The sequence below is a fragment of the Cygnus atratus genome, chromosome 28 (genome assembly GCF_013377495.2).
Source record: "Cygnus atratus isolate AKBS03 ecotype Queensland, Australia chromosome 28, CAtr_DNAZoo_HiC_assembly, whole genome shotgun sequence".
Lineage (NCBI taxonomy): Eukaryota > Metazoa > Chordata > Aves > Anseriformes > Anatidae > Cygnus > Cygnus atratus.
This window is the reverse complement of record NC_066389.1, coordinates 1,227,748-1,255,703: the sequence shown is the minus strand read 5'-3', so window position 1 is coordinate 1,255,703 and position 27,956 is coordinate 1,227,748. Positions and strand designations below refer to the sequence as shown.

The 27,956-nt window shown below is 69.5% G+C and overlaps 1 protein-coding gene across 1 annotated transcript; it reads right to left on the bottom strand.

The window, feature by feature from the left end:
* Positions 1-155: 155 nt before the first annotated feature.
* On the bottom strand, positions 156-25,399 carry ARHGEF11 (Rho guanine nucleotide exchange factor 11). Its single transcript, XM_035567530.2, has 41 exons — positions 25,346-25,399; positions 15,981-16,072; positions 15,550-15,648; positions 14,300-14,349; positions 14,146-14,203; positions 13,470-13,648; positions 13,278-13,349; positions 12,851-12,970; positions 12,563-12,617; positions 12,399-12,475; positions 11,767-11,904; positions 11,566-11,640; positions 11,058-11,159; positions 10,565-10,663; positions 9,918-9,960; positions 9,676-9,772; positions 9,465-9,587; positions 9,187-9,210; positions 8,745-8,889; positions 8,534-8,654; positions 8,046-8,075; positions 7,699-7,828; positions 7,380-7,559; positions 7,012-7,059; positions 6,314-6,501; positions 6,084-6,230; positions 5,739-5,818; positions 5,385-5,510; positions 5,173-5,290; positions 4,668-4,846; positions 4,496-4,571; positions 4,110-4,277; positions 3,918-4,005; positions 3,686-3,787; positions 3,370-3,452; positions 3,068-3,265; positions 2,662-2,928; positions 1,487-1,582; positions 816-1,018; positions 500-680; positions 156-205 (listed from the first exon to the last, which is right to left on the bottom strand). Exons 1-41 carry the CDS (start codon positions 25,378-25,380, stop codon positions 156-158), a joined length of 4,542 nt encoding a protein of 1,513 aa, XP_035423423.1. The 5' UTR covers positions 25,381-25,399.
* Positions 25,400-27,956: the final 2,557 nt, after the last annotated feature.

Sequence of the window (27,956 nt, the reverse complement as noted above, 5' to 3'; positions counted from 1 at the left end):
CTGGGTCTCGAGGCTCCTCGTGCTCGCTGCCAGCACCCAGGGGTGTGTGTGTGTGGGGGGGGGGGGCTGGCAGGCAGCTCCCCACCCCCCCCCCCCCCGGCTTTTGAGTGATTTTTGGGGGGAGATCCCCCCCCCCCACGCACCCCACGGTGGGGCTAAAGGTCGGCGGCGTGAGCGGGGTCCTCGGCCAGGGGGGCTCGGCAGCCTGGAAGAGAGGGGGAGAAAGGGGGTGAGAGGCGGGGGGGGGGGGGGAATGAGGGGGGGGGGGGCAAAGGGGTGGGGGGTGGGGGCAGTGGGAAGAGGGCGGGGGGGCGAGGGGAAGGTGAGAAGGGGATGAAAAGTGGGGTGGGGGCACGAGAAGCGGGTGAGAAGGGGGCGAAGGGGGATGGAGAGAAGGGCAAAAAGGATGGAAAAAGGGGGATAACGGGGGGGGGGGGGGGGGGGCAGGGAAAAAGGGGTCCGGGGGGGGGGGGGGGGGGGGCCAGGCACTGCCGCTCACCCGGCGTGTTGGCGCTGGGGCCCTGCAGGCTCCGCAGGGTCAGGGGGCTGCCGCCCTCGGGGCTGGGGGGCCGCTGGGGCCACCCGTCCGTCCCCGGGGCCGAGCCCCCCACGGGGGTGGCGTCGGGCGAGGAGCCGTGCCCCAGGGAGCGCAGCAGCTCCCGGTGGGCTCTTTCCACGGCCTGGGGGGGGGGGGCACAAAGAGAAAGGGCACGGAGTCGGGGGGGGGCGGCACGGGTTCGGGGGTGTGTCCCCCCCCCCATTCCAAAAAGCCCCCCCCCCACACACACACACAACGCACCACGACGGGGGCTCACCTTCAGCCTGTTGAGCTTGAGCGTCAGCTGCTCGATGGTGCGGAAGATGAGGTCGACGTCGCGGGGGGGGCCGGGGGGCTCCGGGGGGGCCTCGGCGGTGCTGAGGCAGGAGGGGGGGTCCTGGGAGGGGGAGCCCCGGGGGGGGCTGGGGGGCGGCGCAGGCTTGGGGGGTCCCAGGGGCATGCTGACGTAGAAGTAGTTGCCTGGAGGAGGGGGGGGGGGAGCAGTGTTGGGGTGGCGGGGGGGGGGGGGCCGTGGGAGCACCGGGGGGGGGGAGCTGGCGGCCTCATTGCGGGGGGGGGTGGGGGCTGCGGGGGGGGGGGGGGGCATTTGTGGCAGGATCCGGCCACGGGATCATGGGGCAGCGGGGCTGCCAGGGCGCTCGGAGGCATCCATCGCGGTGGGGGGGGGGGGCGCGGTCCTTGGGGACATGGCCCCCCCCTTCCCAGGGGACACAGCCCCCCCCCCCCCCCATCCCAGGGACATGTCCCCCCCCCCCCCCGTGTCCCCATTGGGACACACGGCTCCCCTCGAGGGACACGGGGGCGTCCCCCCCATCACGGGGCCGCGCGTCCCTGCTGGGACCCGGGGACAGCTCCCCGGGGGACTCGGGGACCCCCCCCCCCCGGGCTGGGAATTGGGGGGGGGGTGGCGGGGGGGGGTCCCTTTACCATCTACACGAGCTCCGCCTCCTTCCTGCAGCTCAGGTTCTGATTGGCTGCTGCCTGCAGGGGGCGTGGCCTCCTGGGCACCCTCCTGAGCCCGGGCTGCGCACCCCGGAAAGAGAGCGGGGGGGGGGGGGGGGGGGGTGAGCAGGGACCCGCCACCGGCACCCAGCACCAGCACCAGCACCAATCAGCACCCCAGCACCAGCACCCCAATCCTGGCACCCATCAGCATCCCATCACCAGCACCCCCAGCACCCAGCACCCCCCAGCACCCACCACCAGCACCCCCAGCACCCACCACCAGCACCCCCCAGCACCACCAGCACCCACCAGCACCCCCCAGCACCCACCACCAGCACCCCCAGCACCCACCACCAGCACCCACCACCAGCACCACCACCAGCACCCACCAGCACCACCAGCACCCACCACCAGCACCCACCAGCACCACCAGCACCCACCACCAGCACCCCCAGCACCCACCACCAGCACCCACCACCAGCACCCCCCAGCACCCACCACCAGCACCCCCCAGCACCACCACCAGCACCCCCAGCACCCCCCCCCAGCACCCACCACCAGCACCACCACCAGCACCACCACCAGCACCCCCCAGCACCACCACCAGCACCCACCAGCACCCCCAGCACCCACCACCAGCACCCCCAGCACCCACCACCAGCACCCACCACCAGCACCCCCCAGCACCACCACCAGCACCCACCACCAGCACCCCCCAGCACCCACCACCAGCACCCACCACCAGCACCCCCAGCACCCACCACCAGCACCCACCACCAGCACCCCCAGCACCACCACCAGCACCCACCACCAGCACCCACCAGCACCACCACCAGCACCCCCAGCACCCACCACCAGCACCCACCACCAGCACCCAGCGCCAGCACCCATCACCAGCACCCCCCAGCACCCACCACCAGCACCCCCAGCACCCACCACCAGCACCCCCAGCACCCACCACCAGCACCCAGCGCCAGGGCTGTGCACAGGGAGCGGGGTTTACCCGCATCCCTCACGCAAACCTCGTGCAAGCGGGGAGCGAGCACCCAAATCGCAGCCAGGGGCAGGTACGGGAGAGACGTGGGGGGGGGGGGGGGTCCCAGGTGCCTGCACCCCTGCCCGGCCCGGGGGGGGGGGGGCTGGCGGCAGCCCCCTACCTTTCCGGACGACCTTGTAGCCGCCGGGCTCCTCCGCTGCCGGACCCGTCCGGCTCGTCTCCTCCCAGCTCGCTCGGGGCTTCGGTTCCTCGGGGGGTGCCGGGGGCTCAGGCGGCACCTCCTGGGAGGCCGACTCCTGGCTGCAGAGCACCGAGTCCCACGGCTGGGCGCCCCCGCTGACCGACGGCGTGGGCGTCAGGTCGTCCTCGGGCTCCGCGTCGCGGCCGGGCAGGAGCCTCCGCAGGATCAGGAGCCGCAGGTTCTCCACTGGGACGGGACGGGGAGGGGGGGGGGGGAGGGGGGAAGAGGCGGTTTTTGGGTGCCGGCCCCGGCCCCCGCTCGTCCTCGGGGGACCCCCCCCCGCCCCTGCTCCCGCTCCCCCCCTCTCCCCCCCAAGGGCGCTCACCGTCCTCCAGGGCCGCCTCGGCCAGCCCCTCCGCCGAGAGCGGCACCGGCAGCGCCAGGCGCACGGGGGGCTCCGGGAGGGCTCCGGCCGCCCCCGCGGGCTCTTCCTCCCCTTCCTCCTCTACCTCGCTGCTTTGCGGCTCCTCGGGCAGCGCCGGGGGCTTCTCCTTGCCCAGCAGCTCGACGGGATTGTCGTCCGCTGCGGGGACACGGGGAGGGCTCAGAGCTGCGCCCCCCAACCCCGGGGACGGGGCAGCCGAGCCGGCGGGGTGGGGATGGGGGGCTGGGGGGGGGGGGGCTCACCTGAGGAGCTCTCCTCCGCCTCCGCTGCGGAGCCGGCGCCTCGGGACAGGATGGGGGAGACGTCGGCGTCCGGCAACACCAGGCTACGAGGACGGAAAGGGGGGGTTAGGCGGGGGGGGGGGCAGCAGTGACAAGGGGCCAGGGAGCCCTGGCAGCCACCCCCAGGTCCCCAGAGAGCCGCTCTCGCACCAGGGGGGAGCCGCGTCGCCAGCCCCCTGGGTCTGAGAGAGCCCGCGGCGCACTGGCCTCGTCCCCCAGTGCCGACCAGTACAGACTGGGCTCCGGCCCCGGCTCCCAGTAAGGCCCCGCCGCTCACCTGGAGGGGGCCGCGCGGGTGGGCTCCGGCGTCCGGCGCTTGGGGGGGAAGGTGGCATTCCTGGTGGAGCTCTGCACTGCCTCCTCCAGCACCTCCATCCACCTGGGCGGCCCAGAGCAGCACCTTCAGCTCCTGGGGTGGGTGGGGGGGCACACCCGGAGGAACAACACCCCCCCCCCCCCCTCCCCCCCGCTCCCCGCCAGCTCCCAGCGCCCGTCCCGCTCCTCCTTACGTGTTTTTCTCGGAGGACGTCAGCGCCACCAGCTCGTAGATCTGGGGGCCCAGCTCCGACGTGCAGATGATGAAGAGGGCTCGCTTATCTGCGCGGGGAGCGGGGCGAGGGAGGAGGAGGTCGGGGTCCGGCGAGGGCCGCCCGGTCCCGGCAGGATAGGTCCCCTGCCACCCGCCTCGGGTCCCCCCCTACCTGTGGCCACGGAGCGGATGAGCACCGAGTTGAGCTTGAGGACGGGGCTGAAGGTCTGCTTGTTGTCCGAGGAGCCCAGCGCCGTCTTGCTGTGGCACTTGAGCACCAGCTTCTCGTCCTGCTTCTGCAGCAGCACCAGGAGGTCCTCGAGGAGCAGCACGTGCAGGTCTGCGGTGCGAGAGAGCGGACAGCGGGGGCTCAGCTCCTCGCAGCTCCTCGCAGCCGGGAGGGACAGGTGGCCCCGCGGACACGCTGTCCCCAGCTGCCCCAGCCTCACGGAGTCCCCAAAATGACACCGGGGCCGGGGGTGAAAGGCCCAGATCCTGCAGGAAGGGGGGGGGGGGGGGGGGGGGGGATCTCCCGGCCCTCCCCGGGAAGGTCCGTACCCACGGTCTTGTCCTTGCCGATGCGCCAGGTGAGCGGCCCCTCGTGGATCATGCGCCGGGAGGTGAGGTCCAGGCTCTGGGGGGGGGGGGGGGGGGGGGCAGAGGGCAGCGGTGAGCGTGGCTGGCACCGGGCGACCCCCCCCTCCCCGGGTCCCCCAGGAGCTGGGGCTACCTTGAACTCGGCAGCCAGGGGGTTGCTGGTCCTCTCCAGCGAGGTGGCGTCCAGGCGTTTCTGGTAGCCCTCCAGGCGGTGCCGGTTCTCCGCCTGCTTCACGGCCTCGTTCACGTACTTGAGGATGTCCCGGCACTGGTCCCGGGCTCGGCACAGCTTGTCGTGCTCCGAGGTGCCCGCTGGGACGGCGGAGCGGAGCGGAGGGTCAGGAGGAGATGGTGCTGCCCCATCCCTCCGTGCCAGCTCCCGCACCCGCAGCTGCACCCCGGGCTCAGAGATGAGCTCCCTGCTAAAAGGGGGGGAGGTTTCCCACCCCCAGCATCCCCCCCCCCCCAGCCCGGCTGGAAAGCAGCACGTCCTCCTCACAGCCCCCGGATTTGGCTCCGGGTGACAACGGAGAGGCACGAGCCCCACGGCCCAAAGCCATCGCTTCCTGAAGGACGTGCCCGAGGTGAGCACGGCCCCCGGTGCCCCCCCCCCCGCCCCGGCGCCCCCCAGCCCCTACCCTCGGTGTGCTTGAGGATGTTCTCCAGCAGCAGCGGGTACTTGGTCAGGCGCTGCATTTCGGAGATGATCAAGTCCTTGAGCTGCAGGCGCCGGCACTGCGGGTTGCTTTCTGCTTCCTAGGGCGGGAGGAAGAGGATGGAGGCCCCGAGGTGCGATGGGGGCGAGCCGGGGGAGCCCCAGGGCGAGGAGAGGCCCAGGAGAGGAGCGAACCTGCATGAAGATCTGGAAACGGGTCTCCTTGCGCTGCTTGGTTTTGATCAGCTCCAGGGCGATGGACTGGTACGAGCAGAAGTCCGCAGTCACCTGCTGGATTTCCTCCTTGGCCAGGCCGTCGAACTGGGGGGGCACAGGGGGGGGCTCGGTCACCCCGAGGCTTGGCCCACCCCGACCCCATGCAGGGCTCTCCCAGAGCTCGTCCGCCCCGCTGCCCTGGCTCCACAGAGCCCCCTCTATCCCCCCTCCAGAGGCGAGCCCCTCCAGCCCCTCTGGTCCGTCCTCCCGGATAACGAGACGTCCCCAGGGCCGCCTCGCCCCCGTGCCCCCCCAGCAGCCGCCCCTCCTTACCCGAGACAGCATGAGATCCCCGATTTCCTTGATGATTGGTCCTTCTTCCCGGAGCTTCTTCATGGATTCGGAGAGGGAATCTGGGCGAGGATGCGAGAGACAAGAAGTGAGCTTGGACTGCTCGAATGAAACCTGCCAAGGAGCGTGGCACCGATGCCTGTCCTTGGATGACGCTACACAAGGGCTGGTGACACTCGGGCATCCCAGAGGTGGGCACTGGCAGATCCCAGAAAAAAAAAACCAGGCTCTGGAGAGCCACCGGGAAGCGAGAGGGCGGAGAGGTGAGACAGGACGGTGCTGCCAGGTCTGCGGGGGAGAGGGGAAGGCGGGAGGGAGGAGGCTCACTGTGGACTTCGATCACGTCTGGGAGGTTGGGGAAGAGCAGCGCCAGCTCGTCGTGGGACAGCAGGCTCTCCTTCCTCATCCGCTGGTAGAAGAGGAGGTCGAGGACCCGGAGGATGCGGAGGTGAGACCCTTCCGTGGCAAAGAGCTCTGCGCGAGAGGCAGGCGGGCTTGGGGACGTCCCCCGGGCCTCCCGAGGTGCCGGCGGGGGCGGGAGACCCCCGGCTCCTTACCGTTGATCACCTCCTGCCGGTCGATCTCCTTCTGCGGCAGGCTGGCCAGCACCTCCCGGCCGACCGTGTGCTGCCAGTTCTGCGAGTCCAGCTCGGGCTCCAGGTCCGAGAGCTGGCCCTGCTCGTCCTCCAGGAGGTGAGGCAGGAAGGGGTCAACGCCGAAGCCCAGGCTGGGCGACTCGATGCTCCTGGGAGGGTGAAAGGCGGCGGTGGGAGTACGCCGCGGCGGCGGCAGCCAGCGAGCCCGCCTGCAGCACTCCCAGCACAGCCAATATCTACCTGGGCCCTATTTCGGCTTGAACCCGGGACCTTCAGCACAAGAAGCACAAGCCTCTGACTCTCGAGCTAAAAGACTAGGTCCCCCAGCAGCCATCTACATAGGTCCATTAAGCTCCTGCGTGAGACACAAGGGAACAGAGGTGCCCCCTAGCCCCCGAGGACGGGGAGCTGCCGTTACGCAGCACGACTGCGCCAAGCCGGAGGCGTCTCCGGGGACTCCCTCCCGGGGCAGCCCTGGGCGTCGTTTCACCTTGTGCTCTGGCAAGGCCCCGGGGGTGGGAAGGGAGAAGCTAGGCAGAGCCCCTCTGACCCCCCCCGGTCCCCTCTACAGTGACCCTCCTGCTCTGTAGGAAACCGGCCCCGCGGCGGGCTCGGGGCGGCGCGGTAGAGGCGATGGCAGCGGCGGCCGGGCCACTCACCTGCGTCCCATCTTGGGCGTGTAGGGGGGCGTGGGGTTTTCCAGCGACCTGGGGAGGGACAGCAGCATCACCCGCGAGCCCCCTCTGCCCTCCGCCGCACCCCTGCGGCGTTTCCCACGAGATGAAACCCGATTTCCCCCCGGTTTCCCGTGACAAACGTCAGCCCCGGAGCTCTGCAGGCAGCTGGGCGCTGCAGTGACCGTCCCATTCTGCGTGGCCAGGGCTTGGCCTTGACCCACGGAGCCTGCCCAGGAGGCAGCGTCTCAGCCCAAGGGGGAGGTTTCAGGCCCCCGAGCATCCCAGCTCCCTCCTGAAGGCCAAGGGGAACCCAGGTGCCCCCCAGCCTGGGCTCCAGCAGCGGCTCCCACCTGGTGGACAGGCTGGAGGCGGAGGACGACGCCGACTGGTGAAGCCTGGTGGCCTCGGCTGCGGCATCCATGTCCACGTCGCTGCGGGACCGGGGCACGTTTTCTGCTTTCCGAGATTTCTTCATCTCCTCGCGGCCTTTCAAGCTCTCCGACCGGCCCAGCTTGACCTCGGCGCGGGAGCTGCAGCGGCGAGACAAAGCCCGGAGCAGTCAAGCCGAGCCCGGAGAGGCAGCAGGGACGCACACGTGCAGGAAAACTCAGGGTCCCGGCCAAAAAGAGCCCCGGGACCACTGAAGCCACCCGGCAGCCTCCACCCTACCCGTCAGCCTCCAGCAGGTCCTCGGGGAAGCTGCCGGTGGAGAGGCGCTGCGTGCCGGGCTCCTGGCTCTCGTAATGCTGGTTGTTCTCAAAGTGCTGGATAATGTTCCTCACATTGCCGGGTTTGACTGCTGGGGCGAAGGCGAGGAAGGGACCCCGGTGAGGGCGGGCGGGGGAGCCGCCGGAGCTCACCACGGGGGTGTCCCCAAGGCCAGCGGGCAGCATCGGGGAGACGTCCCGAGCGCACGCGGGGCAGCCCTCCTCCCGCCCCAACGCTGGGTGCCTCGGGGGGATAAACCAAAACCAAGCGCATGAGGTGAATGGCAAATAAAAGAAGAGGCCTTTTACCTTCGACAGGGGACAAAGGGACATGAAATGCTGAAAGGAAAAACAAAAATGAGATGTCAAATCAATCCTGCGTTTCAGCGGCGAAGGAGGCAGAGAGGGAGCGTGTGAGCTGACGGCATGAGAACTGAAAGCAGAAGGGGAGGAAGGGGAACACACACGGCTGTAGGCACACGTGCGGAGGCTCTCCACCATCCCAGCCCACCCCAGCAGCTCCTGGGCTGTGGCAGCCTGCAGGATGGGGTTATTTAGGATGAATTTTGGGGAGAGCTCAAGCTCAGCTCCCTTCCTGCTCCCCTCAAAGCCACGTGGGAGCACGGACGGTCCAGATAACGGGTTTCCAACGGGCGGCTGGAGGAGGAGAGCGTGGGGGAGCTGCTGAGAGGTGCCTGCTGTGGGCGAAGGGGAGCCAAGGGCAGGCGGGTGGCTGCAGGTCTCCTCCGGCAGCAGGGCGTTGGTGGAACGGCGTCCCAGAAGGTGCCGGTACTCACTGCTCTGGGAGGAGATTTTGGGCTTCCCGATGTACTTGAGGATGGGGTTGCGCTTCTTGTCTTCCATGGCATCCTTGTCCTTCTTCGTGCTGCTGCTCTGTTGGGGCACCCGAGAGGAGAGCTGGCGTCACAGCGCGGCTCCCCAGCGTCACCCCGACCTCAGGAGGCGGCGGCACCATCCCCGAGGGCCGGCTGCCAGCCAGCCACCCACCTTCTTGGTCTTGGGGAAGAAGGGCAGCCACTTGTCCTTGTCCGGGAGGGCTTGCGCCTTCTCGCTGGCGCTGGCCACGCGCGGCTCCCGGCTGCGGATGCCGGTGTGGTTCATGTACGTGCTGAGGGCAAAGGCCATGGGGGAGCTGGAAGAGAGGAGAGCGTGAGCTGGAGGTGAGGCACCAGGACACAGCGTCAGGGGCTGGAGGAGGCGAACGAGGCCAGGATGGCCTGCGGGGTGGGGGGTGACGGGGTCTGCTCCTTCCCCAGGGCCACCCCGAGAGCCCCCAGGGATACGCGGCACTGGGAGAGGGTGCCGCGGGCCAGCACGGGGAGGGGGTGCCCCTACACCTCCTCTCTGGGCCCCCCTTTTGCCTCCTGAGCTAACGACTGGAATGCAGCCGCGTCTGAGCGCACGCCTGCCGTGTCCAGGGGTCACTCACCTCCTGTCCTCTTCATATTTGGACCTGGAAAGAGAGACAGGGATGAAAGAGCTTGTTTGGAAGGGTTTCTCTGCTCAGCCCCCAGGTGAGGTGCTCCCAGCACCGAGCCCTTCCTCCCCCCATCCCCCCCAGGAGCCCCCTCCTCCTGCCCCGATGCCAGCGCGCCCAGCTCCCGCTCCAAACTCTCCTTCCCAGTCTCCCCCAGTAACGACGGGGAGGTGGCAGGACGGAGGAGCCGAGCCGTTCCCGTGCCCGACCCCTTCCCGACGGGCACTCACAGGATGTCACCCAGCTGGGCCAGCTGCTTCTCGGCCACTTGCCGCTCCTTCTGGGGGTCCCCGTCCAGGTCGAGGAGGTCGTTCTCCCCGTACAGGCTCCCCAGACCCATGGTGCGCTTCGTCCTGCGGACACACGGGGCTCAGTGCCACGAGCCCGGGCGCTGGGTGGAGGCACGGGGGGAGCACAACGAGCTCTGTGCCGCTGGGCCACCTGTAGTCCTGGATCTGCTCCTGGATCTCGGGCATCACCATCTCCTGAGCCTCAAAGAGGGCGGCTCGGACATCGTCCCCGTTCCGCAGGCGAGTCTCTGGGTGACAGAAGAGGACGGCCGGTGTCACCGCAGCCCGCAGGGGAGGGCACAGAGGATCCCCTGGCTGCCCCTGTCCCCGGGCAGAGCGGGGCAGGCTGTGAGAGCCTCGCCATCTGCCCGGAGCTGCGCCCTCCTCACTCACCGATCTCAGCCAGGAGCTGCTCCGACACTTTCACTCGGAGAGGCTGGGGAGGGAAGGCGACACAAGAGCAGCTCAGCACCACTTCGCTTCTGCCAGGCAGCGAGCGGGGCTGGAAGGAGCTGGGGGTGCTGAAACCACGCTCACACCAGCACCAAGGTGCTGGGGGAGGGTGCCCGTGCTCCTGCACCACCACCTGGCATCGCTGCAGCCAAGAGCTGAGTCTCAACGCTCCCAGACACACAAACGCCCGGCACTCATCTCAGCACCCAAAATACAAAATCCTCTGGAGCAGCGGGAGCGAAACCTGCTCCCTCCAAGCAGTAGGTGCCCCAGGAGCGCTAGGGGCAGAGCCTCGAGCCCCATCCTTGCTGCCAGGATGCTCCTGCTGCTCCTCCTGCTCCTGCTGCTCCTCCTGCCCCTCCTGCTCCGAGCTGTCGGGTGCTGAGGCCGCTGCCGTTGTGCAACGCGTGGGTACGCGCCTTACGCAACGTGCACCGACGCAGAGGAACCAGCAAAGCAACGGCAGCGGCAAAAACGCCGTTAAAAAAGAGGGCCGTTGTGCAAGGGACGTGACACCGAAGTGCGAGGTTGGCTTTCCAGCCGACTCCCCTCCCGTCTCCACGCAGGCTCACAGCTCCGGTCCTCACCGCGTTCCTCTCCAAGAAGATGTTCCAGATTTCCTTTCCCAAGACCCGTGAATCCTTTGCGGCCGTCTGCTGGCACACGTCTGCGCATAAGTAGAAGAGCTGCAAGGAGGGGAGAGCGGAGGTGGTCAGCGAGGAGGGAGGAAGGGTTCGAGGCAGGAAGGTGAAACGCTCAGTAACGCCGGACAGCCATGAAACAGGAAACGATCACGGGGGTCCGGGGAGGGCAGCACCCTCCCCGTGCCACGCCTGGGAGGAAGGGGAGGCCGTGTAACCCTACACTGGGCTTTCCCCTCACCGCAGGCACAGCTGGGGACACCGCTGGCTGGCAGCTGCCTGCAGCAGGAACCGGCTGCCGGAGCCCTGCGCGGAGCCCGCGCTTTGCCAAGGCGCTCTGCAAACCGTCAGCGCCCTGCGGGACCCCAGGGAAACGGGGAGGGCCCCGAACACGCTGCCCCGTCGGTGTTTCCCCCGGTTTGGTGCTCGTAGCTCTTACCAGGGGGCTGGGATCGGCCTGGGAGAAGATGTAGCGCAGGAAGACCCCCAGGTGTGCCGGCCGCGACTTGAGCTTGCCCAGGTCCTGGAAGAGGGAGTCGCACTGCAGGACCCGGAGGAGAAAGCACCGGTTAGGCAGGAAAGGAACCGAATTCTCCGGATTATCCCCACCCCGCAGCTCATCGCTGGCTTAAACCCCAGCCCCTGCTCCCCATCTCCCACCCCGACGGGGCCACCGGCTTCCCCTGGACCAGCACCGCCAGCTCGACCGGGGACATCCCCGTCCCCGCCGCGTGGGTGAGGTGACAGCGGAGGCTGGGCGAGGGGGGCAGCAGAGGTCAGCGGCCCGGCTGACATCCTCCTTGGGAGGATTTCTAAATGCCACCGCTTCCCGGGCACCAGGCGACAAAGGGAAGGCCGTGGGAGGGGTGAGAGCCCCGTCCCGTGACCCCGGCCAGCCGCCCCCGACGAGCTGGGACGAAAGCCAAGAGGAGCTTGGCCGCCGCTACCTCGTTGTTGAAGTATCCCGGGTCGTAATCCTCCTCCGGCCCGATGATGAGGGGGCGTCCCGCGCGCTCCGATCCCTGCCAGGGACAAGGGACGGCGCTGGGAGCCAGGCGCCGGCTTCGGGGAGCGCAGGGACGCCCGCCGGGCCGTTCCCAGCGCCGCAGCACCCAGCCCACAGCAGGGCAGGATCGGCCCCGTCCTACCTGCTCGGCGGTGGGGGCGAAGGGGGTGTCGGAGCCCTGGCGGCGGTGGTGCTGGTAGAAGCGGGAGGTGATGACCGGGGAGGTCCGCGGGCTGTCCAGGCCGTGGTCGGAGAGGACGGAGTTGCGGTTCAGGGACATCTGCTCGGGATGACAGGGAGGTAACGGAGGGGACGGGCGTGGGGACGGCTCCACGCCACCGCCGGGGGCTAGGGGGGGGCTCTCGCCTGCCCGGCCGAGATGTTTGGGGCTGTCTCGGGAGCAGTTTCCAGCTCAGAGACCGTGAGACCCCGTTGTCAATGGGCCCGGGGAACTTGGAAACCACATCCATGCTCCGGGGCTATTGGGAGGACTTTGAGACTGGGACCACGAGCCCGGGTACGCTGCATTTCAGGATCTGCCTTGCATGGCCAAAAAATTCAGAGCTGAGACTGCGTTACGAGAAATTCAGCTTGTTCAGAAGGTAAACAAGTAACTACAACCGCAAAGCCAGGTCCTCGGCTCCTAGCGGTGCACAGCGCCCTCCATCTGAGGCTCGCTGCTGTCCTCAGCCACCCCAGGTGAGGGGCAGCGGGTTTCCACCCCCATTTTCACCCCCCCAGCAGTGCCCGGCAGCGGCTGGGGTGCGCTCTCACCTCGCTGACGGAGGGGAACCGCTCTGTGCCCGACTCCAAGCCGCTGTCACCGTCCTGAGAGTCCAGCGAGAGGCGGCCTGCGGACGGAGAAGGGGCTGAGCCCCGCGTTTGGGACTGCGCCACGCAGCGGGACAGGGAAGGGCCAAGCTGCCAGCGCCGCTCACCTTCTGCCGCTCTGAAAGCGGCCAAGCCGGAGTCACCGCAGAGCCGCCCCGAATCCTGCAAGGAGAGGTTGGGATGCCACCAAGCGCGTGGGGACACCCGGGCATGGAGCAAGGGGACGCCCAGCTGCAGCGGCTCCCACCCGTGGCAGCAAATTTGGGAAAGCACAAACATCTCCGCCACCCTGCCCGGCCACTTCCAGCCCCGGAGGGAGCCCAGGACACCCGAACCTTAACCAGGACGTCCCAACTCCGCTAATTTCCCCCAAAGCTCCCGCGCATCTCCCGTACCACGGAGCCGCCGGTCTCCTGGAGGATTTTGAGCTGCAGCTGGCTGACCCGCCGGCGTGCCCCCTCGATCTGCTCCTCCACCACGGTGGCGGGGTTGCGGCTGTACGCCTCGTAGAAGCGCTGAGCGGAGAGACGAGGACGCTCACAGGGGCCCCGAGCCCATCGGCTCACCCCACAACCCGCGGGGAGAGGGAAAAGGCGCAGCTGAAGGGGGTCAGCGGGCTGACCGCGCACCCGCGTGCTGCAGGGGCTCCCCTGGGCCAGCACCCGAATATCCTCCCTCTCCCCCCAACGCCAGCGCAGCCTGGCGGAGACGCTGCGGACCGCGGCGAGCGGGGACGAAGGGCTGAGAGCGGTGAGCTGCCCCCGGGGGAGGGAAAACCCAGCCCGGGAGGAGGATTTCCTCGGGGGAAGGAAAGCACAGTACCTGCAGCTCTGCCTCCTCCTGCCGCAGCATGTTGCGGAGAATCTGCGTGGCGTGCTTCTGAACCTCGGGGTCCTGCAACGGAGGGAGGGTGGGCACGAAGGAGAGGGGCTGAGCTCTGCCCATCTCCCCCCCGGCCACGCGGGGGGTGGGGGGCGGCGGACAGAGGGGGGGGCGGCGGGTGGGGGGCGCGACCTGCAGGGGCTTGGGGCCGGTGATGCGCTGCGGCGGTGGGAGCGGCGGGGGCGGAGGCGGCGGGGGGCAAGCGGGGACGACGCGGGGAGCCCCCGGCGTGCTCACGTCTTGCTGGGAGTTGGAGAGCCCCACCGACGGCGGGGGGGAGCCCAGGAGGGTCAGAGCGACGTAGGCGCCAGCTGGAAGAAGCCGGGAGCGGGAAGGGAAGGAAAGGGAGAGAAAAAGTTGCGTTATTCACTGCCTGGACCCCAAACATCGGGCAAGTGTCACGGCACCGGGGTGGCCACGTCCCCGTCCCTATGAGCCTGTGCAGGAAGGACCAGGACGGGTTTTCTCATCTTCTCCCAAGAACCAAGCCCCGTCTTCAGGCCTCACAGCTGGGGATTTACGATGAGCCTCATCCCCAGGAGCAAAAAGGGACGGAAAGCTCTGGGCAGCAGCAGGCTCGATGCTCCCTGGTGCCCTCCATCCACGGGGAAAACCGCGCCAGCACGGGCAGAACTGAGAAGCTGGTGGTTCTGCCACGGGGAGGCCAGCTGAGCTGTGCTTTTAGGGCCCCGTTTTCCCTGCCGCGGGGCAGACCGTGCCCATCGGCTGCGGGTGCGGGGGCTGAGCCGCCCCCGTTACGTCCGTGCGCCCCCCACCCATCTCCTCCGCGGCTCCCGGCCGTACTCACACTTGATCAGCTTGACCACCTCGAGGTGGGAGCTGTTGGTCACCATCATGCCGTTCACCTGGCGAGGGGAGGAGAGGAGAGGAGAGGGGAAGAGCGGCGTCAGGCCGGGGCGCGCGGGGCGGCAGCGGCGAGGCGGGGGGCCGGGGGTGCTCACCTTGACAATGCGGTCGCCCTCCTGCACCCCGGCTCTCATGGCCGCTCCTCCTGCCGCACAGCCAGGACACACGGACGTCACCAAGGGCAGCGGCGCGAGGCCGTGCGGTGCCAGGCTCGCCGCAGCCCCCAGCGCCGCCTGCCAGCCCCGAGAAGCCCCGCGCCGCTCGCGCAGCCACGGCCCAAACTTTTCCAGCCCTGGCCGGAGCTGGGACCCCCCCCATCCCGGGTTCCCCCCGTCCCCGGTGACTCCTGCCCGTCCCCAGAGCCGCCTCCATCCAAAGGCAGGAGCGGGGCCCAGGAGGAGCAGCGCTGCTCTGCCTCCTCTCCTCCCCCGCCCCCCCCAGCCCTCTCTGTAACAAAGCCGTCGAGGTTAAAAGACGCGAAAAATGCTCTTTTCTTCCAGCCAAAACCGAGAGGAAATGTTTCCATCAGCTCCGACTCCGGGCCAAGGGCCCGAGACACGGCAGCGAGCTCGGAGAGTGGAAAGTGCACGGGATTGCTGGGATTCCTCCGGCTTCAACGCTCGCGTTGGTGGCAGCTGGAGGAGCCCGGGGGTGCGGGAGTCCCCCCCTGTCCTGCACCCGGGCGCTCGCCCTCACCGGGGCACCCATGCACCCCTGACCACGCACTGAGCACCAGCACCTCCAGGAAGGGTCCCCGTCCCCATCCCCATCCCCCTGGGACGAGGGGGGGGTCTCTCCACGCAGCTCCTGGTGCAGGAGAGAGGACCCCCGGCGCTGACCTGCCCTCGAAACTCGCAGCGTTTTCCCTTCCCTATATTCTCATTTTTCCTGGCTTTCGGGCTAGAAGGGGGGGAAGGGGGAGGAGGTGGGAACATCCGCTGTAAAATAAGCAGCTCATTGTCTGTCTAAATTGCTGCTCCGAGCCCTGCCACCCCGCAAAGTCATTATACAGCAAAACCGGCAGCGTCTCCTGCAGCACAGCGCCAAGAGCCGCCGCAGGCTGCTGGATCTGTGTTTACCCAGGGCTGCCGAAGGGAATTCCCCAGCCACCCACCCGCCGGCTGCACGGGGGGGGGGGGGGGCGGGGGGGGGAGCCCGGCCTTAACCTGGCACTGTCCCCAGGGCGGGGAGCTGCGGGTACCCTCGCCCCGAAACCTCCTCCCTTCTCCCGCAGCGGCCGCCACGGGCAGGATGCGGCCGCTGCGGGGCTGAGGGAGGAAACCCCCCCGCCGCCCCCCCCCCCTCCCGCCAGGCTGCGGGTCCCCCGTCCCCTCCGCCCCCTCACCTGGCCGCACGGACTGGACGAGGACGATGCGGTCCCCGCTGACCGTGAAGCCGAAGCCATGCTGGTCCTTCTGGATGATGACGCAGCGCTGGACCAGACCTGGGGAGGGACGGGAGAGGAATAAAAAGCGAGGCTCTGAGCTTCGGATCCCCCGGTGCACCCGGTTTCGGGGGCCATAGCCCCTGCCTGGCCCCCCTGGCGGCAGCGGCAGCGGCAGCAGCAGCAGCAGCAGCAGCAGCAGCAGCAGCAGCAGCCACCCTGTCTTCTGCAGCCCCCCAAGGGACGTTTCAGAGGCTGTTTGCAACCCCATTTCCCTCCCCACCCATGCCCCGGGGACGGATGAGATGCACTACCAGTGCTGGGTGCTGCTGGGCGCAGGCGGGGCGCTCAGCACCATCCCGGAGAAGCCGCCGAGGGGCAGCGCAGCCTACCTGTGGTTTCGGAGGAGTCAGAGGGCTGGCGGCGGTGCCCGGGAGACCTCCGCTCCGAAGACGAATCGCCCAGGGAAGACAGGCTGCTCAACCTGCGGGGGAGGAGAGCGGGGTCGGGCAGATGGAGCAACCCCAAGGCACCGCCGGGACCTGGGACCTGTCCCCTTCTCGGCAAAAACCAATGCCTGGCGCTGGAAAGCATCGGCAGCTGGCACCCATCCATCCCCCCCCCAGCTGCCTGGCCTCGGGAAAACGCTTCTCCCAGCCCAGCCCCGCCACCGGGCTCGGGGAGAGCCCCAGGGGACGCTCGAGGTCTCGAGTGGGGCTGAGGGAGAGCAGCGGAGGGGACAGGCAGGGGACAGACGCCTCACGCAGGGCGCGCGGCCGCAGGTCTCAGCGGGCTGCAAGGGAAGGACAGAGACACAGCCGCGAGGGACGGATGGGGACGGACGGACAGACAGACGGACAGACCACGGACGGGTGCTCGAGCGTTCCTCCCCTCGCTGAGCCTCCCCAGCGCTGCGGGAAGGCTTCGGGTGCGGGACGCGGAAGCTGGCTGGGGTGCTGGGCGCACCGCAGGGACGCAGCGCGTGCCCTCACCGGCTGCCAAGGGCTGCGGCAGGAGGAGGGGGCCCTGCCTCCATCCCCCGAACCGGTCCCATCCCCGTCCCTCCTCCTGCCAGCCCCAGCAGCCGCCCGGGGCCGTGCCGGTGGCGCACGGGTCGCAAAGCACCCGGAGAAGCGCTGCAGGGCTCGCAGCACCGCTGGCAGGAGCGGCCGCCGGTCCTCGCCGTGCGCCCCAAAGGCGGCGAAGAAGCGAGGGTGCAGCGTGCGAGCAGCCCCGAGCCCGCTTCCCGGGGCAGGTGCCGAGGGCAGAAACCCCGAGCGGAGCCAGGGTGGTGGCAGGGGGCACGAGGCCCCGAGGACAGCAGAGCGGGGAGGATGGAAAGAGGAGACAAACGGATCAAGGGACGGAAGGACACACGACGCAGCCGCTCGCGGGACCCCGAACCACCTCCCCGCCTCCTGCGCTCCCTCCGGGGCTTCTCCTCCTGCCCGACACAGCCTCGGAGACTCGGACACCGCCTGCGCGAGTCCTCCCGGCCTTGGGAAGGAGCAGGGACAGGGGGCGGGAGGCAGGGGGGCTGCGGGAAGCCTGGGGAGAGGGCGAGCAGCCTCTAGGAGCACCAGGCACCCCTGGATGGAGCTCCATCTCCTGTAGCTCCGGGCACACGCAAGCCCACGCGTGCGCTCGTGCCGAGCTGCCCCGCGCTGGCACCAAAACCCAGGCTGCGGGAGGTGGGGGGCACCCAGCAGGGTCCCTGCACGGCCCCAAACCCCCCCCCCAGGGGAAGGAAAGTTGGAGCCCACGACAGCACCAGCCCGAGAGCCTCGCTGCCGCTTTCCAAGACGCAACGGCTCCCGAAACCACAATTACAGGCGCGCTGGGGTAATTGCGCCCCTTTCCGTGGGATCAGCACTCTCCTGCGTGTCCCCTCCCTGCCTGGCACCCCCCGGCCAAGCCGGAGAGCCGGGACGGACGTTTCCATCGCACGGGGCTGGCCAACGCCTCCTGCTCCAGCTCCTTCCCTGGTTTCCTACCCCGGTGATGCAAACGGCCCCAAAAACCTCATCCCGGAGAAAAATCCCAGCGTCGCATCCCGGCGGCAGGGCTGGGAGGAGGAGGAGGAGGAGGAGGAGGAGGAGGAGGAGGAAGCAGAGCAGCGTCCCCTCGGAGAGCGTGACGCAGGCTGCGGGGCGTAAAGGGGAGCAGCCCGCAGGGACGTGGCGATGCCACCCCGACGGAGAGCAGCAGCACGGGGCCGAGCGCTTCGGGGCTGCGGCACGAACCCGGCTCCCCCGCGAGCCCCAGGCCCCGCCGGAGCTCAGCACCCCGGTGTTAGGAAACGTCTCGCTGAAGGCTGCCCGGGCAAACCTCACGCAGACCCCGCGTGCGCAGCCGTCGGGGCGCAGCCTCTGATCTCCCCGGTCCCGCTTTCCGCAGGACGCCCGGCCTCGCTTGCTGAGAAGGGGACGAAATCAGGCCCTTGGCAGGAAGGAGCCCGGGCAGATCCGTGGCCTGGGGGATTTGGTGAGGGTTTAGCGGAGACGGGAAACGAAGGGAGAGGGCCCCGCTTTGAGGCGAGCCTTTGGGAGCAGACCTTCCTGCAAACCCTCAGCCCCCCAGCCTCGAGCTGAGCCGGCGGCTTTCCCTCCTGGCACACGGGAGGCGCGGGGGCACGGCACCGGCGTGATCCCGCTGAGATTACCCGCGGGATTACCCGGCCGGTCAGGCGGTGCCGTTTATCCAGGCCAAGGAAGGATCGGCTCCTCTTTTGGCATCGCCCCGGATGCGAGGACTTAAGAGGGGAGGCGCTGATGAACGAGGCCGGGGCCCGAGCAGCCTTTTAGGGCCGGCTTTAGGGCGAGCTCCCGGGTGCCCGAAGGTGCCCGCGTGCGCCCAGAGCCCGGCCGGCAGCCCCCAGCCCCGCACCAGCACGACGCGGGGCGACGCCAACGCCATGCTTACAGCGGGATCCCCTTCCCGCACGACCCGCGGAAGCCAGGCCAGCGCCAGCTTATTTCCGTCTCCAAGAGTCGTTTAATTCGGCTTTGCGTAAGCTTCTTCCTAACTGACTTACGGCGAGCCAAAATGGGGCCGTTTTTAACCAAAGGCCGCGCGGGCGCTTGTGCCGGCTCGACTCAGTCCTGACCCTGGCGCGGGTTTCCAGCTGCAGCAGCTCCTCCGGCAGCGCCGGGGTTTCTCCTTCGGCGGGGACTGCCACGTTCCCGCACGGATTTTGGCCCCGCAGATGTTTGCCCGGGGGTGATGGGCTCCCCACACGGGGCACACGAACGAGCCCTGCCTTCGGTGGCCACGCGCTCGCTCGGGGACGCCATCGGGTCCCAAACCAGCGCCCGCAGAAGGACCAGCGCTCAGATTTTCCTACAAGCTTTAGCTCCAAGGCCCTTCAGGCTCCTCCGGGGCCCGAAATTCCTTGGGAATTGCCGGCTGACTCACGCCAGCGCCCTTGACTCATCGGGGCCCGGCACAGCGGGACCGGGGCCAGGCTCTGGCCGCTCGCCTGCTCCAAACCGGCAACGGCGGCGATGGCCCTCGGAGCGTCCCCGTCCCCGCCCAACCGCTCGGGTGTCCCACGCTCCGCTGCGCCCGGGGCACGTCACGTTACTGGGCTGAGGTTATTTGCCCCGATTCCAGCTATTTTTAGCTCAATTATCATCTCTGGTCGGGATCTCCCCCGTGGCAGCGCGCTGGGGGTGCTGACGCCCCCACGGCGAGGCACGGCGGGAGCCCAGCACCCGGCGGGGTCGAGCTGGGCACCGCCAGCTTTGTCCGGCTCCTTTGCCTCTTTGTTTCCTTCGGGACAGGGCACTCCGGACAATTCAGCTCGAAAAAGGGAGGGAAAAAATCAATAAAAAGGGAGAAAAATCAGCACCCACGCTCCAGAGCAAACACCTGGGGCCCGGCCCGCGCTGCCACCTCAGGAGCCCGCGCAGAGCGAACGGCGCAATTAAAAGATTAAGAGGGAAACGGAATCAAACCCGCAAAGTGGGTCAGCCTCCAGCCAGCGCCTCGCAGCCGCTGGCTCCGAGGCGCCGCGCTCTTTTTTTTCCTTCCAGGGCTCCAAATGGCTGCTCCCTGCAGTGCCCCCCTCCCGGGGACACGACGCTCGGACACGGTCGCGCCGCCACGGGCCTCGCCAGCGGGGCGAGAGCTGCGGGAAAGAGAAATAAATCGGGGAAAACAAAGGCAAAACCACAACTCGGGGAGGGAAACGCGCGTCCCGGGGGGATGCCCGACTTGCCACCCCGGCGGGCACAGCAGCGGGATGCCGCGGTGGAGGCAGCGCCGCGCCGATCCGCCGCTCCCCGCTGCAAGCCCGCAGCCCTGCCCAGCCGCAGCCCTTCCCGTGCCGGCCGCCTCCCGATATTTGGGGGCAGGAAGGAAGGAAGGAAGGAATTTCAGCTAAAAATGATTCAACTTCCTCCCCTCCCCCCCCCCCCCACGGCGCTGCAGAGGGACACGGCGTTTGCCCGGCCGCATCCAGCCCCGGCACGTGCGCAGCGCCCGGCGGCTTCCTCGTCCCTGCCCGCGCCGGTGCCGGGATCGGTCCCAAATCTGCCCCCTGCTCCCGCGGCGGGGCCCGGCCGCTCGCCTGCCGAACGATGACGCACGGGGGAAGCTCGTAATTACGGGTCTGCTCCTAAGTTTGTGCGCAGAGGCAAATCGCAGCCTTGCCGAGGGTGCTGCTGGCGGGGCGAAGCGGAGGGCGCGCGGCCCCGTCCGCACCGGGGTCCCCGCGGCTGCCGAAAAAACCCCGCAGCTGCTCTGCCCGTCAGCGCCAGGAGGCCGCGGTCCAACCTTGCTCGTTTTTGGGGCTTCCTGCAGCAAATCTCCCCCCCTCTTTGTTTTTTTTTTTGTTTTTTTTTTTTTTAGTTTTTATTTCCGAGGGAGAGCGGCGAAGCGAAGCCTCGGCCCGTGGGTAACGATTTCCATTTTGCAAATCAGATGCAAAGCCCCCCCGCCCCGACCCCCGTCCACGCCGCAGCAAACCAAATTCAAATCCCTGGATTCCTGCAGCAGCAACCTCGCTGCAGCAGGCGGGGGATTCTGCGAGAGCTTTGTTTAAATTAAGGTTTTTAATTAAAAGGAGGAAAAAAAAAAAAATTAACCCGGCGAGCGCAGCAGCCCTGCTTATTTATTGGCAGAGCAGGCGCCGTTCCCCACGTCTCTAATTGTCTGTGTGCTGCAAATTTTTGTAATGCCAGGTCCCTACGGGGAGGCTGCGCCTCGGGAGCTGGTGGGTTTCGTAAAACGTGTGGAAGAGCCCACGGAGGGGACGCGAGGGTCCGGCCACGGCCCTCGCTTGGGTCCCCGGTGCCCTCGCTTGGGTCCCCGGTCCCCTCGCTTGGGTCCCCGGTCCCCTCGCTTGGGTTCCCGGTCCCCTCGCTTGGGTCCCCGGTGCCCTCGCTTGGGTCCCCGGTCCCCTCGCTTGGGTCCCCGGTCCCCTCGCTTGGGTCCCCGGTCCCGCAGCGTGCCAAGGGGCGGCGCGGGGCCACTCGGAGCGCCCCGGCTGTGCCAAGCAGGTCAAGGGGCCGGAGGCCGAGGCGGGAGCTGCCGGGCGGCAGCGTGTCCAGAAGGCTCCCTCCCGTTGCTCAAGAGCCGCGAGCCGCGCCCGCGGAGACCGGCAGCAGGAGCACGAGGGGCTGCGAGAGCCGGGCCGGGAGGCGAGGACGGGCAGCGCCAGGTCTTTACGTCTCCATCAGCTGGGGTTCGCGAAGCGCTCCGCTGGGGAGCCGTGCTGCCTAAATGCCGAGCATCGGTACCGCTACCGGCGGAGTTCAGCGAGCCCAGCAGCAGCCCCGGGAGCCCTCTCCTCCCACCCGGTTTTGTCTGAAAAAGCGCCTGTGTCATCCTTCCCCTCCCTGCCTGCGAGGAAAGCGCGCCATGGGAGCGCGGAGGGAGTCGGACGGGGCAATCAGGGCCAGGATCCCGATCCCCCGCGGAGGAAGCGCGGTTCCCACGCAGCGCAGGGCCCGGCTCTGCCAGGAACGGGGCCGGAGCCCGCTGGGGAAGGCAGCGAGCGGCTCCGGCCGGAGCACGAGCTCCAAACCCTGCCCAAACCCTCTCCGCCAGCGCCGACGGGGCTGATCAGCCCCGGATAAACCCAGCCCGGCAGAGCTGGATGGCCCAGCGGCCGCTGACAGCCGCCGACGGCGCTTTGGGGGTGCGAGACGTGGGTGTAGCGGCGAGATAGGGAATTACCTGCCCCGCGGGGACGTCTTCTCCCCGAGCGCCCTCGCGGAGGCGAGCCGTGCGCCCTGCGGCGGGGCAGCTCGCGTCTCCTCGTGTCAGCGCAGCTCGGGAACGAGTGCGAACAACCGCCGGGGGAACGCCTCCCGCGGGGTCCTCCCGCGACCGAAACCTCATCGAGGAGGGAGGCCGGAGGGCAGAGGCCGAGCCCAGGTGGGAGCCACAGCGGGCCCCCCCCCCCGGCTGCCCCCCTGCTCTCCGTGCGCCCCCGGCCCCAAAAGCGGCCCGAGGGCACCGGGACCTCGGGACGGGGAGCCGGGAGGAGCGGGGCAGCCCTGCCGGGGCTCCGCGGGGAGGAAGCGGAGGGAGAAAGTCCTCGCTTTAACCCGTTCTCACGTCGCCTGTGGCTTCGAGAGCGGCTCCCAGGGCGCTTCAGGCACCTGACCTTAAGGAGCGGCAGAGCCGGCGGCTATTTAAAGAGCGCGGAGCGGCCCCGAGCCCCAGAATAACGCCCGGCGCTCGCCCAGGTTGCAGCGAGCGGCACCTCCCGCGGCCCCCGGGGCTTTTCTTTCTTGCGGCCCCGGGTAACGAAGCCAGAGGCAAAGCCCGGCGGGGTGGTTTCGAAGGCCGTGCTCCACCCTGGAGGTGGCAACGCTCCGTTTATCCCGCGGGCAGGGCAAGCCCAGCGCCGAGCGGGGATAACGCAGGGGGCGCCCACCCTCGTGCCTCCTCCAGCCTCCGGCGAGGCTCCCGGCACCCCGGGGGTGCTCAGGGGCGAGCACCCGCCCCCCCCGAGCCCCCACCCCTGCCCCACGCTCGGGGCCGTCGCACGAGCGAGGTCGCAGACCCCTCCTGCCGCGCCGTGTCCCCACGTGGGGACGCCGGATGGGGGTCCCCAAAATTGAGCCTCGGCCGTGGGGGGGGGGGGGGGGGGGGGAGCCGCAGCCCCCCTGCCCCAGCCCCTCACCCTCCTGCCTCCGTCCCGGCACTACCCGCGGCAGCAGCGGGGCTTTTTTTGGGGGTACGACGTGCAAACTCGTCGCCCTCTTCCTCACCCCGCCTGCCCAGGAAGGAAAACGCCCGTTTCCAACCCCCAAACCCCCCCCCCCCCGGGGAAGGGCAGCGGCCGGAGCTCTGCCCAGCGCCACGCTGCCCGCACCGGGACGGAACCCGAGCGGCGAGCACGGGGTCGACGCCGCTCGCCCTGTCCATACAACGTCCCCGTCTCCATCCCAGGGCCAGAGGCGCCCCCGTTCCTCGCAGATCTGACCCCAAACACGGCCCCAAGCCCCCGTCCCAGCCCACCAGCTGCCCTTTATTTGCCCGCCGGGGGCTGAAAGCTGCGGGAGGTGGGAGGGCAGAGGCGCCCCGGCCACACGCCGGCCCCGACCCCACAACCCGGCGCTCACCTGGCCGCCCCTTCCCTCCCACGAAACCGGGTCAAAACGGAGGAATATTGGGGCAAAACGCCCCCTCCGTGTGCCCGGGGCCGGGGGGGGGGACACACACACACACACGATATCGATATCGGACAGCAGAGGACCAAACCTCCTCCTTCCTTCTCCTTTCGGCCACGGTTTCCCACCGCTGCTGGGGCGCCCGCTGCCGTTTGAGGCTGCGGGGCTGCCTTCGGTCGGGCTCTTTGGGCTTCTTCCCCTCCCCGCGGTGGCCGAGGGCCGGTCCCGAGGCCGGGGGGGCCGCAGGGGCAGGGCCGGTGGGCTCGCGGGGCGGCGAGCGTGGGGTCCCCTCCCTGACGGCCGCCTCGCCGCGGATCCCAGCCGGCCTCCGCCGGGCTTTCGGGAACCCCAAGGCGACGAGGAGCGCCCCGGGGACGCGATAAAAGGCTTTGGGGGCGTGAGGGGGGGGGGGGGGGGGTCCCGGGTTCGCAGCCGCACAGCAGCCCCCCCTCCCGCAGCCCCCCGAGGACCGCGAGGTTCGGACGTTTGGGGAGCCCTGGCGGCGGCGGCACCCCGTTTGTATTAATTGCAATTAACCCAACGCCTCCCCGCGGGGCCGGCGGGAGCCTCGCCTGCGCCCGACGGGGAGCCCGCGGCTCTCGGTGCCCCCCCCCCCGGTGCCCCCCCCCCCCCCCCCGGGGGTCCGCGTCGTGCTGGGGGGCCGGGAGCTGCGGGAGGACCCCGATTTCCCCAAACCCCCTTTGCCCTGACCCCGCTCCCCGATGGGACCCCGGCTGTTTGACCCTAGACCCCTAACCCCCATCTCATAGGGGCCCCACTGAAGCCCCCCCCCCGCCCCCCCCAACCCCCCTCTACCAAGCGCGGCGGGAGCCAAATTCACTACGGGGACACGGGGCGGGGGGGGGGTCCTCACCGGGGACCCCCCCCCCCCCCCTTTCGTAGGAACCTCCCCTTTTATAGGGACCCCCCTTTTTGTAGGGCTCCCCCCCAGTTTCATAGGGCTCCCCCCCCTTTTGTAGCAACCCCACCGAAGCCCCCCCCCCCCCCCCCAACAACACCAGGATCCAAACCCACTGCGGGGACACGGGGGGGGGCGTCCTTGCTGGGGACCCCCCTTTGGTAGGGCCCCCCCTTTTCGTAGGGCCCCCCCTTTTCGTAGCAACCCCACTGAACCCCCCCAAGCACACCAGGAGTCAAACCCAGGACACGGGGGGGGGGGCGTCCTTGCTGGCGACCCCCCCCTTTCGTAGGGACCCCCCTTTTTCGTAGGATCCCCCCCTATTTCATAGCCTCCCCCCTCTTTTCTAGGCCCCCCCTTTTCACAGCAACCCCACTGACCCCCCCCAAGCACACCCGGAGCCAAACCCATGCCAGGGGGGGGCGTCCTCGCTGGGGAACCCCCCCTTTCCTAGGGACCCCCTATTTTCATAGCCCCCCCCCCCCCTTTCACAGGGCCCCTCCCCTTCACAGGGACCCCCCCCTTTTCACAGAGACCCCCCCCTTTTCACAACAACCCCACTGACCCCCCCCAACCACACCAGCAGCCAAACCCACGCCACGGGGGCCGTCTCACTGGGGACCCTCCCCCATTTCGTAGCCCCCCCCTTTTTCGTAGCCCAACCCCCCCCCCCCTTTCCTAGGCCCCCCCCTTTCCCCACCAACCCCACTGACCCCCCCCCAACCACACCAGCAGCCAAACCCAGTACACGGGGGGGGGGGGGGGGGGGCGTCTCACTGCCCCCCCCCCCTTTCCTAGGGACCCCCTTTCCCGTAGGACCCCCCCCAATTTTTCATAGCCCCCCCCTCTTTCCTAACCCCCCCCCCCTTTCCCCACCGACCCCCCTGACCCCCCCCAACCACCCCAGCAGCCAAACCCACACCGCGGGGGCCATCTCACCGAGGGACCCCCCCCCCCTTTTTATTTCTTTCTTTTTTTTTTTTTTTTTTACCCCCCCCCCTCCTTTTTTCGCAGCGACCCCCACCCCCCCCACACACCCCCGTCCCCGTCCCCACCCCGCTCCGCAGACCCCGGGGCTCTCCCCCCCCCCCCGCGCCCCGGCCTCGTGCCCTCCCCCCCCCCCAGCCCTCGCAGCCCCTCCCCAAACCCGGGGGGTCTCCCCCCCAAAGCCCTGTGCCCCCCCCACCCCCCCCCGCAGCCCCCCCCCTCCTACCTGTCGAGGGCGGCCTGCGGCGGCCTCACGCTCATGGTGCCTCCCCCGGCGGCCGCCGCCCGGGGGCCCCTGGGCCTCGGCGCCGCTCTCAGGGCTCCGGGAGCCGCCGCCGCCGCCGCCCCCCCCCGCCGGCCGCCACCATCCCCGGCGGCCCCCGGCGGGCCCGGCCCGGCCCCGACCCGGTCGCTCGCTTCGACCCGGCTCGGGTTCGACAACAAAAACCCCCCCCCCCCCCCCCCACTTCACTTCCAGCCGAACCCCCCCCACCCCCCCCACCCCCCCCCAACAGCGAGCGCCCGCCCGGCGGCGCTGGGGGCCGGGCCGAGGGAGAGGCCTAGGGGCCGCTCCCAATCCCCGGGCTCGCCCGGCCCCCGCTGCCGCCGCCCGGGGGGGGGGTCGGCGGCGGGGGTGGCACGGGGAAGGTGGGGGGGGGGGGGGGGAAGGGGGGGGGGGGGGACGGGGTGTTAGAGGGGCGGGGGGGGTTGGGGGGACGAGGGGGGCGGGGGGGGTTTGGGGTCTTAGAGGGGAAAGAGGGGGGTTGGGGGACGAGGGGGGCGGGGGGGGGTTGGGGGTCTTAGAGGGGAAAGAGGGGGTTGGGGGGAAAGGGGGGGGGGTTGGGGGGACGAGGGGGGCGGGGGGAGTTGGGGGTCTTAGAGGGGAAAGAGGGGGGTTGGGGGACGAGGGGGGCGGGGGGGGGTTGGGGGTCTTAGAGGGGAAAGAGGGGGTTGGGGGGAAAGGGGGGGGGGTTGGGGGGACGAGGGGGGCGGGGGGAGTTGGGGGTCTTAGAGGGGAAAGAGGGGGGTTGGGGGATGAGGGGGGGCGGGGGGGGTTGGGGTCCTGTAGGGGCGAGTGGGGGGTTTGGGGTCTTAGAGGGGCAGGGGGGGTTGGGGGGACGAGGGGGGCGGGGGGGGTTGGGGGTGTTAGAGGGGAAAGAGGGGGGTTGGGGGGAAAGGGGGGTGTGGGGGGGTTGGGGGGACGAGGGGGGCGGGGGGAGTTGGGGGTCTTAGAGGGGAAAGAGGGGGGTTGGGGTCCTGTAGGGGCAAGTGGGGGGTTTGGGGTCTTAGAGGGGCGGGGGGGGGTTTGGGGTCCTATAGGGGAAAGAGGGGGGGGTTGGGGTCCTATAGGGGCAAGAGGGGGTTTGGGGTCTTAGAGGGGCAGCGGGGGGTTGGGGTCCTGTAGGGGAAAGAGGGGGGGGTTGGGGTCCTAGAGGGGTGGGGGGGGGGGTTGGAGACCGAGGGGGGTGGTGGGGGGTTGGGGTCCTATAGGGGAAAGAGGGGGGTTTGGGGTCCTATAGGGGCAGCAGGGGTTTGGGGACACTTGGGGGGGAACAGGGGTTTGGGGTCCTATACGGGAAAGAGGCGGGGTCGGGGTCCTATAGGGGCGGGGGGGGGTTGGGGTCTTAGAGGGGCAGGAGGGGGTTGGGGGACGAGGGGGGCGGGGGGGGTTGGGGTCCTATAGGGGAAATAGGGGGGGTTGGGGTCTTAGAGGGGCGGGGGGGGTTGGGGACCAAGAGGGACAAGAGGGGGTTTGGGGGCACTCAGGGGGCAGCAGGGGTTTGGGGTCCTATAGGGGCAAGAGGGGGTTTGGGGTCTTAGAGGGGCAGCGGGGGTTTGGGGACACTTGGGGACACCTGGGTGGGGGGGTTCAGAGGGGCGGAAGGGATTTGAGGGAGCCTCGGGGACAGGGGGAATTTGGGGACCTATAGGGACAGCAGGGATCTGGGGACACTCGGGGACAACCCGGGGGGTGGGGGTTCCGAGGGACAGCAGGGATTTGGGGACCTAAAGGGACAGCAAGGGGGGGGGGGGGGGACAGAGGCACTGCACTGATTTGGGGGAGCCTCAGGGACAGCAGGGATTTGGGGGACCTTTGTGGACAGCCAGGTGTGGGGGGGGGGGGGGTCAGAGGCACTGCACTGATTTGGGGACCTATGGGGACAGCAGGGATTTTGGGGACCCTTGGGGTCAGCAGGGATTTGGGGACCTACGGGGACAGCGGGGATTTGGGGGATCCGGGAACGGGGGGGGGGGGGAGGGGGGCGGGGGGGTCAGAGACACGGCACTGATTTGGGGACCTACGGGGACAGCGGGGATTTGGGGACTCGAGTGGGAAGCACAGAACTGGGGCACCCGCACAGATACCAAGGGGGGGGGGGGCGGCAGAGAGACAGCGGGGATTTGGGGGACCCAAAAGGTGTGGGGGCAGCACGGATTTGGGGGGACCCGGGGGGGGCGGGGGGGGGTGCATCCAGAAGGACGTCGGAGATTTGGGGACCCACGGGCACAGCCTCAGGGTTGGGGCCCCACAGACGCGTCCTGGGCGTGGGGGCACCGTGGACGGGGTGCAGGGGTCCCCCCCGTGTCCCCCCCCCCATTTTCTCCCCCCCCCCCTCCCCCCCCCCCCCCGCAGATTTCCCAGCAGGAAAACCAAAGAAAAGCGAAAACGAAAACGGGCCGGGGCCCTTTTCCGGGAATCCCTGGGAGCGAGCGGTGGCCGCCGGGATCGAGCCCCCCCCCCACCCCGAACCCCCCCCCCCCGCTCCCAGCCTCCCCCCGCGCCACCTTCCCCCCCCCCCCGCCCCCCAAATCCCCTTTGCGCGGCCGGGGGTCCC

Excerpts from the sequence above, each read along its gene's own strand:
- ARHGEF11 (XM_035567530.2), bottom strand. The coding sequence starts at position 25,380 with ATGAGCGTGAGGCCGCCGCAGGCCGCCCTCGACAG. Across the intron at positions 13,350-13,469 it reads CCGGCCCCAAGCCCCTGCAG|GACCCCGAGGTTCAGAAGCA; the intron begins GTCGCGCCCCCC and ends CCTCCGTTGCAG. Across the intron at positions 11,160-11,565 it reads CGGGATACTTCAACAACGAG|TGCGACTCCCTCTTCCAGGA; the intron begins GTAGCGGCGGCC and ends CGGGTCCTGCAG.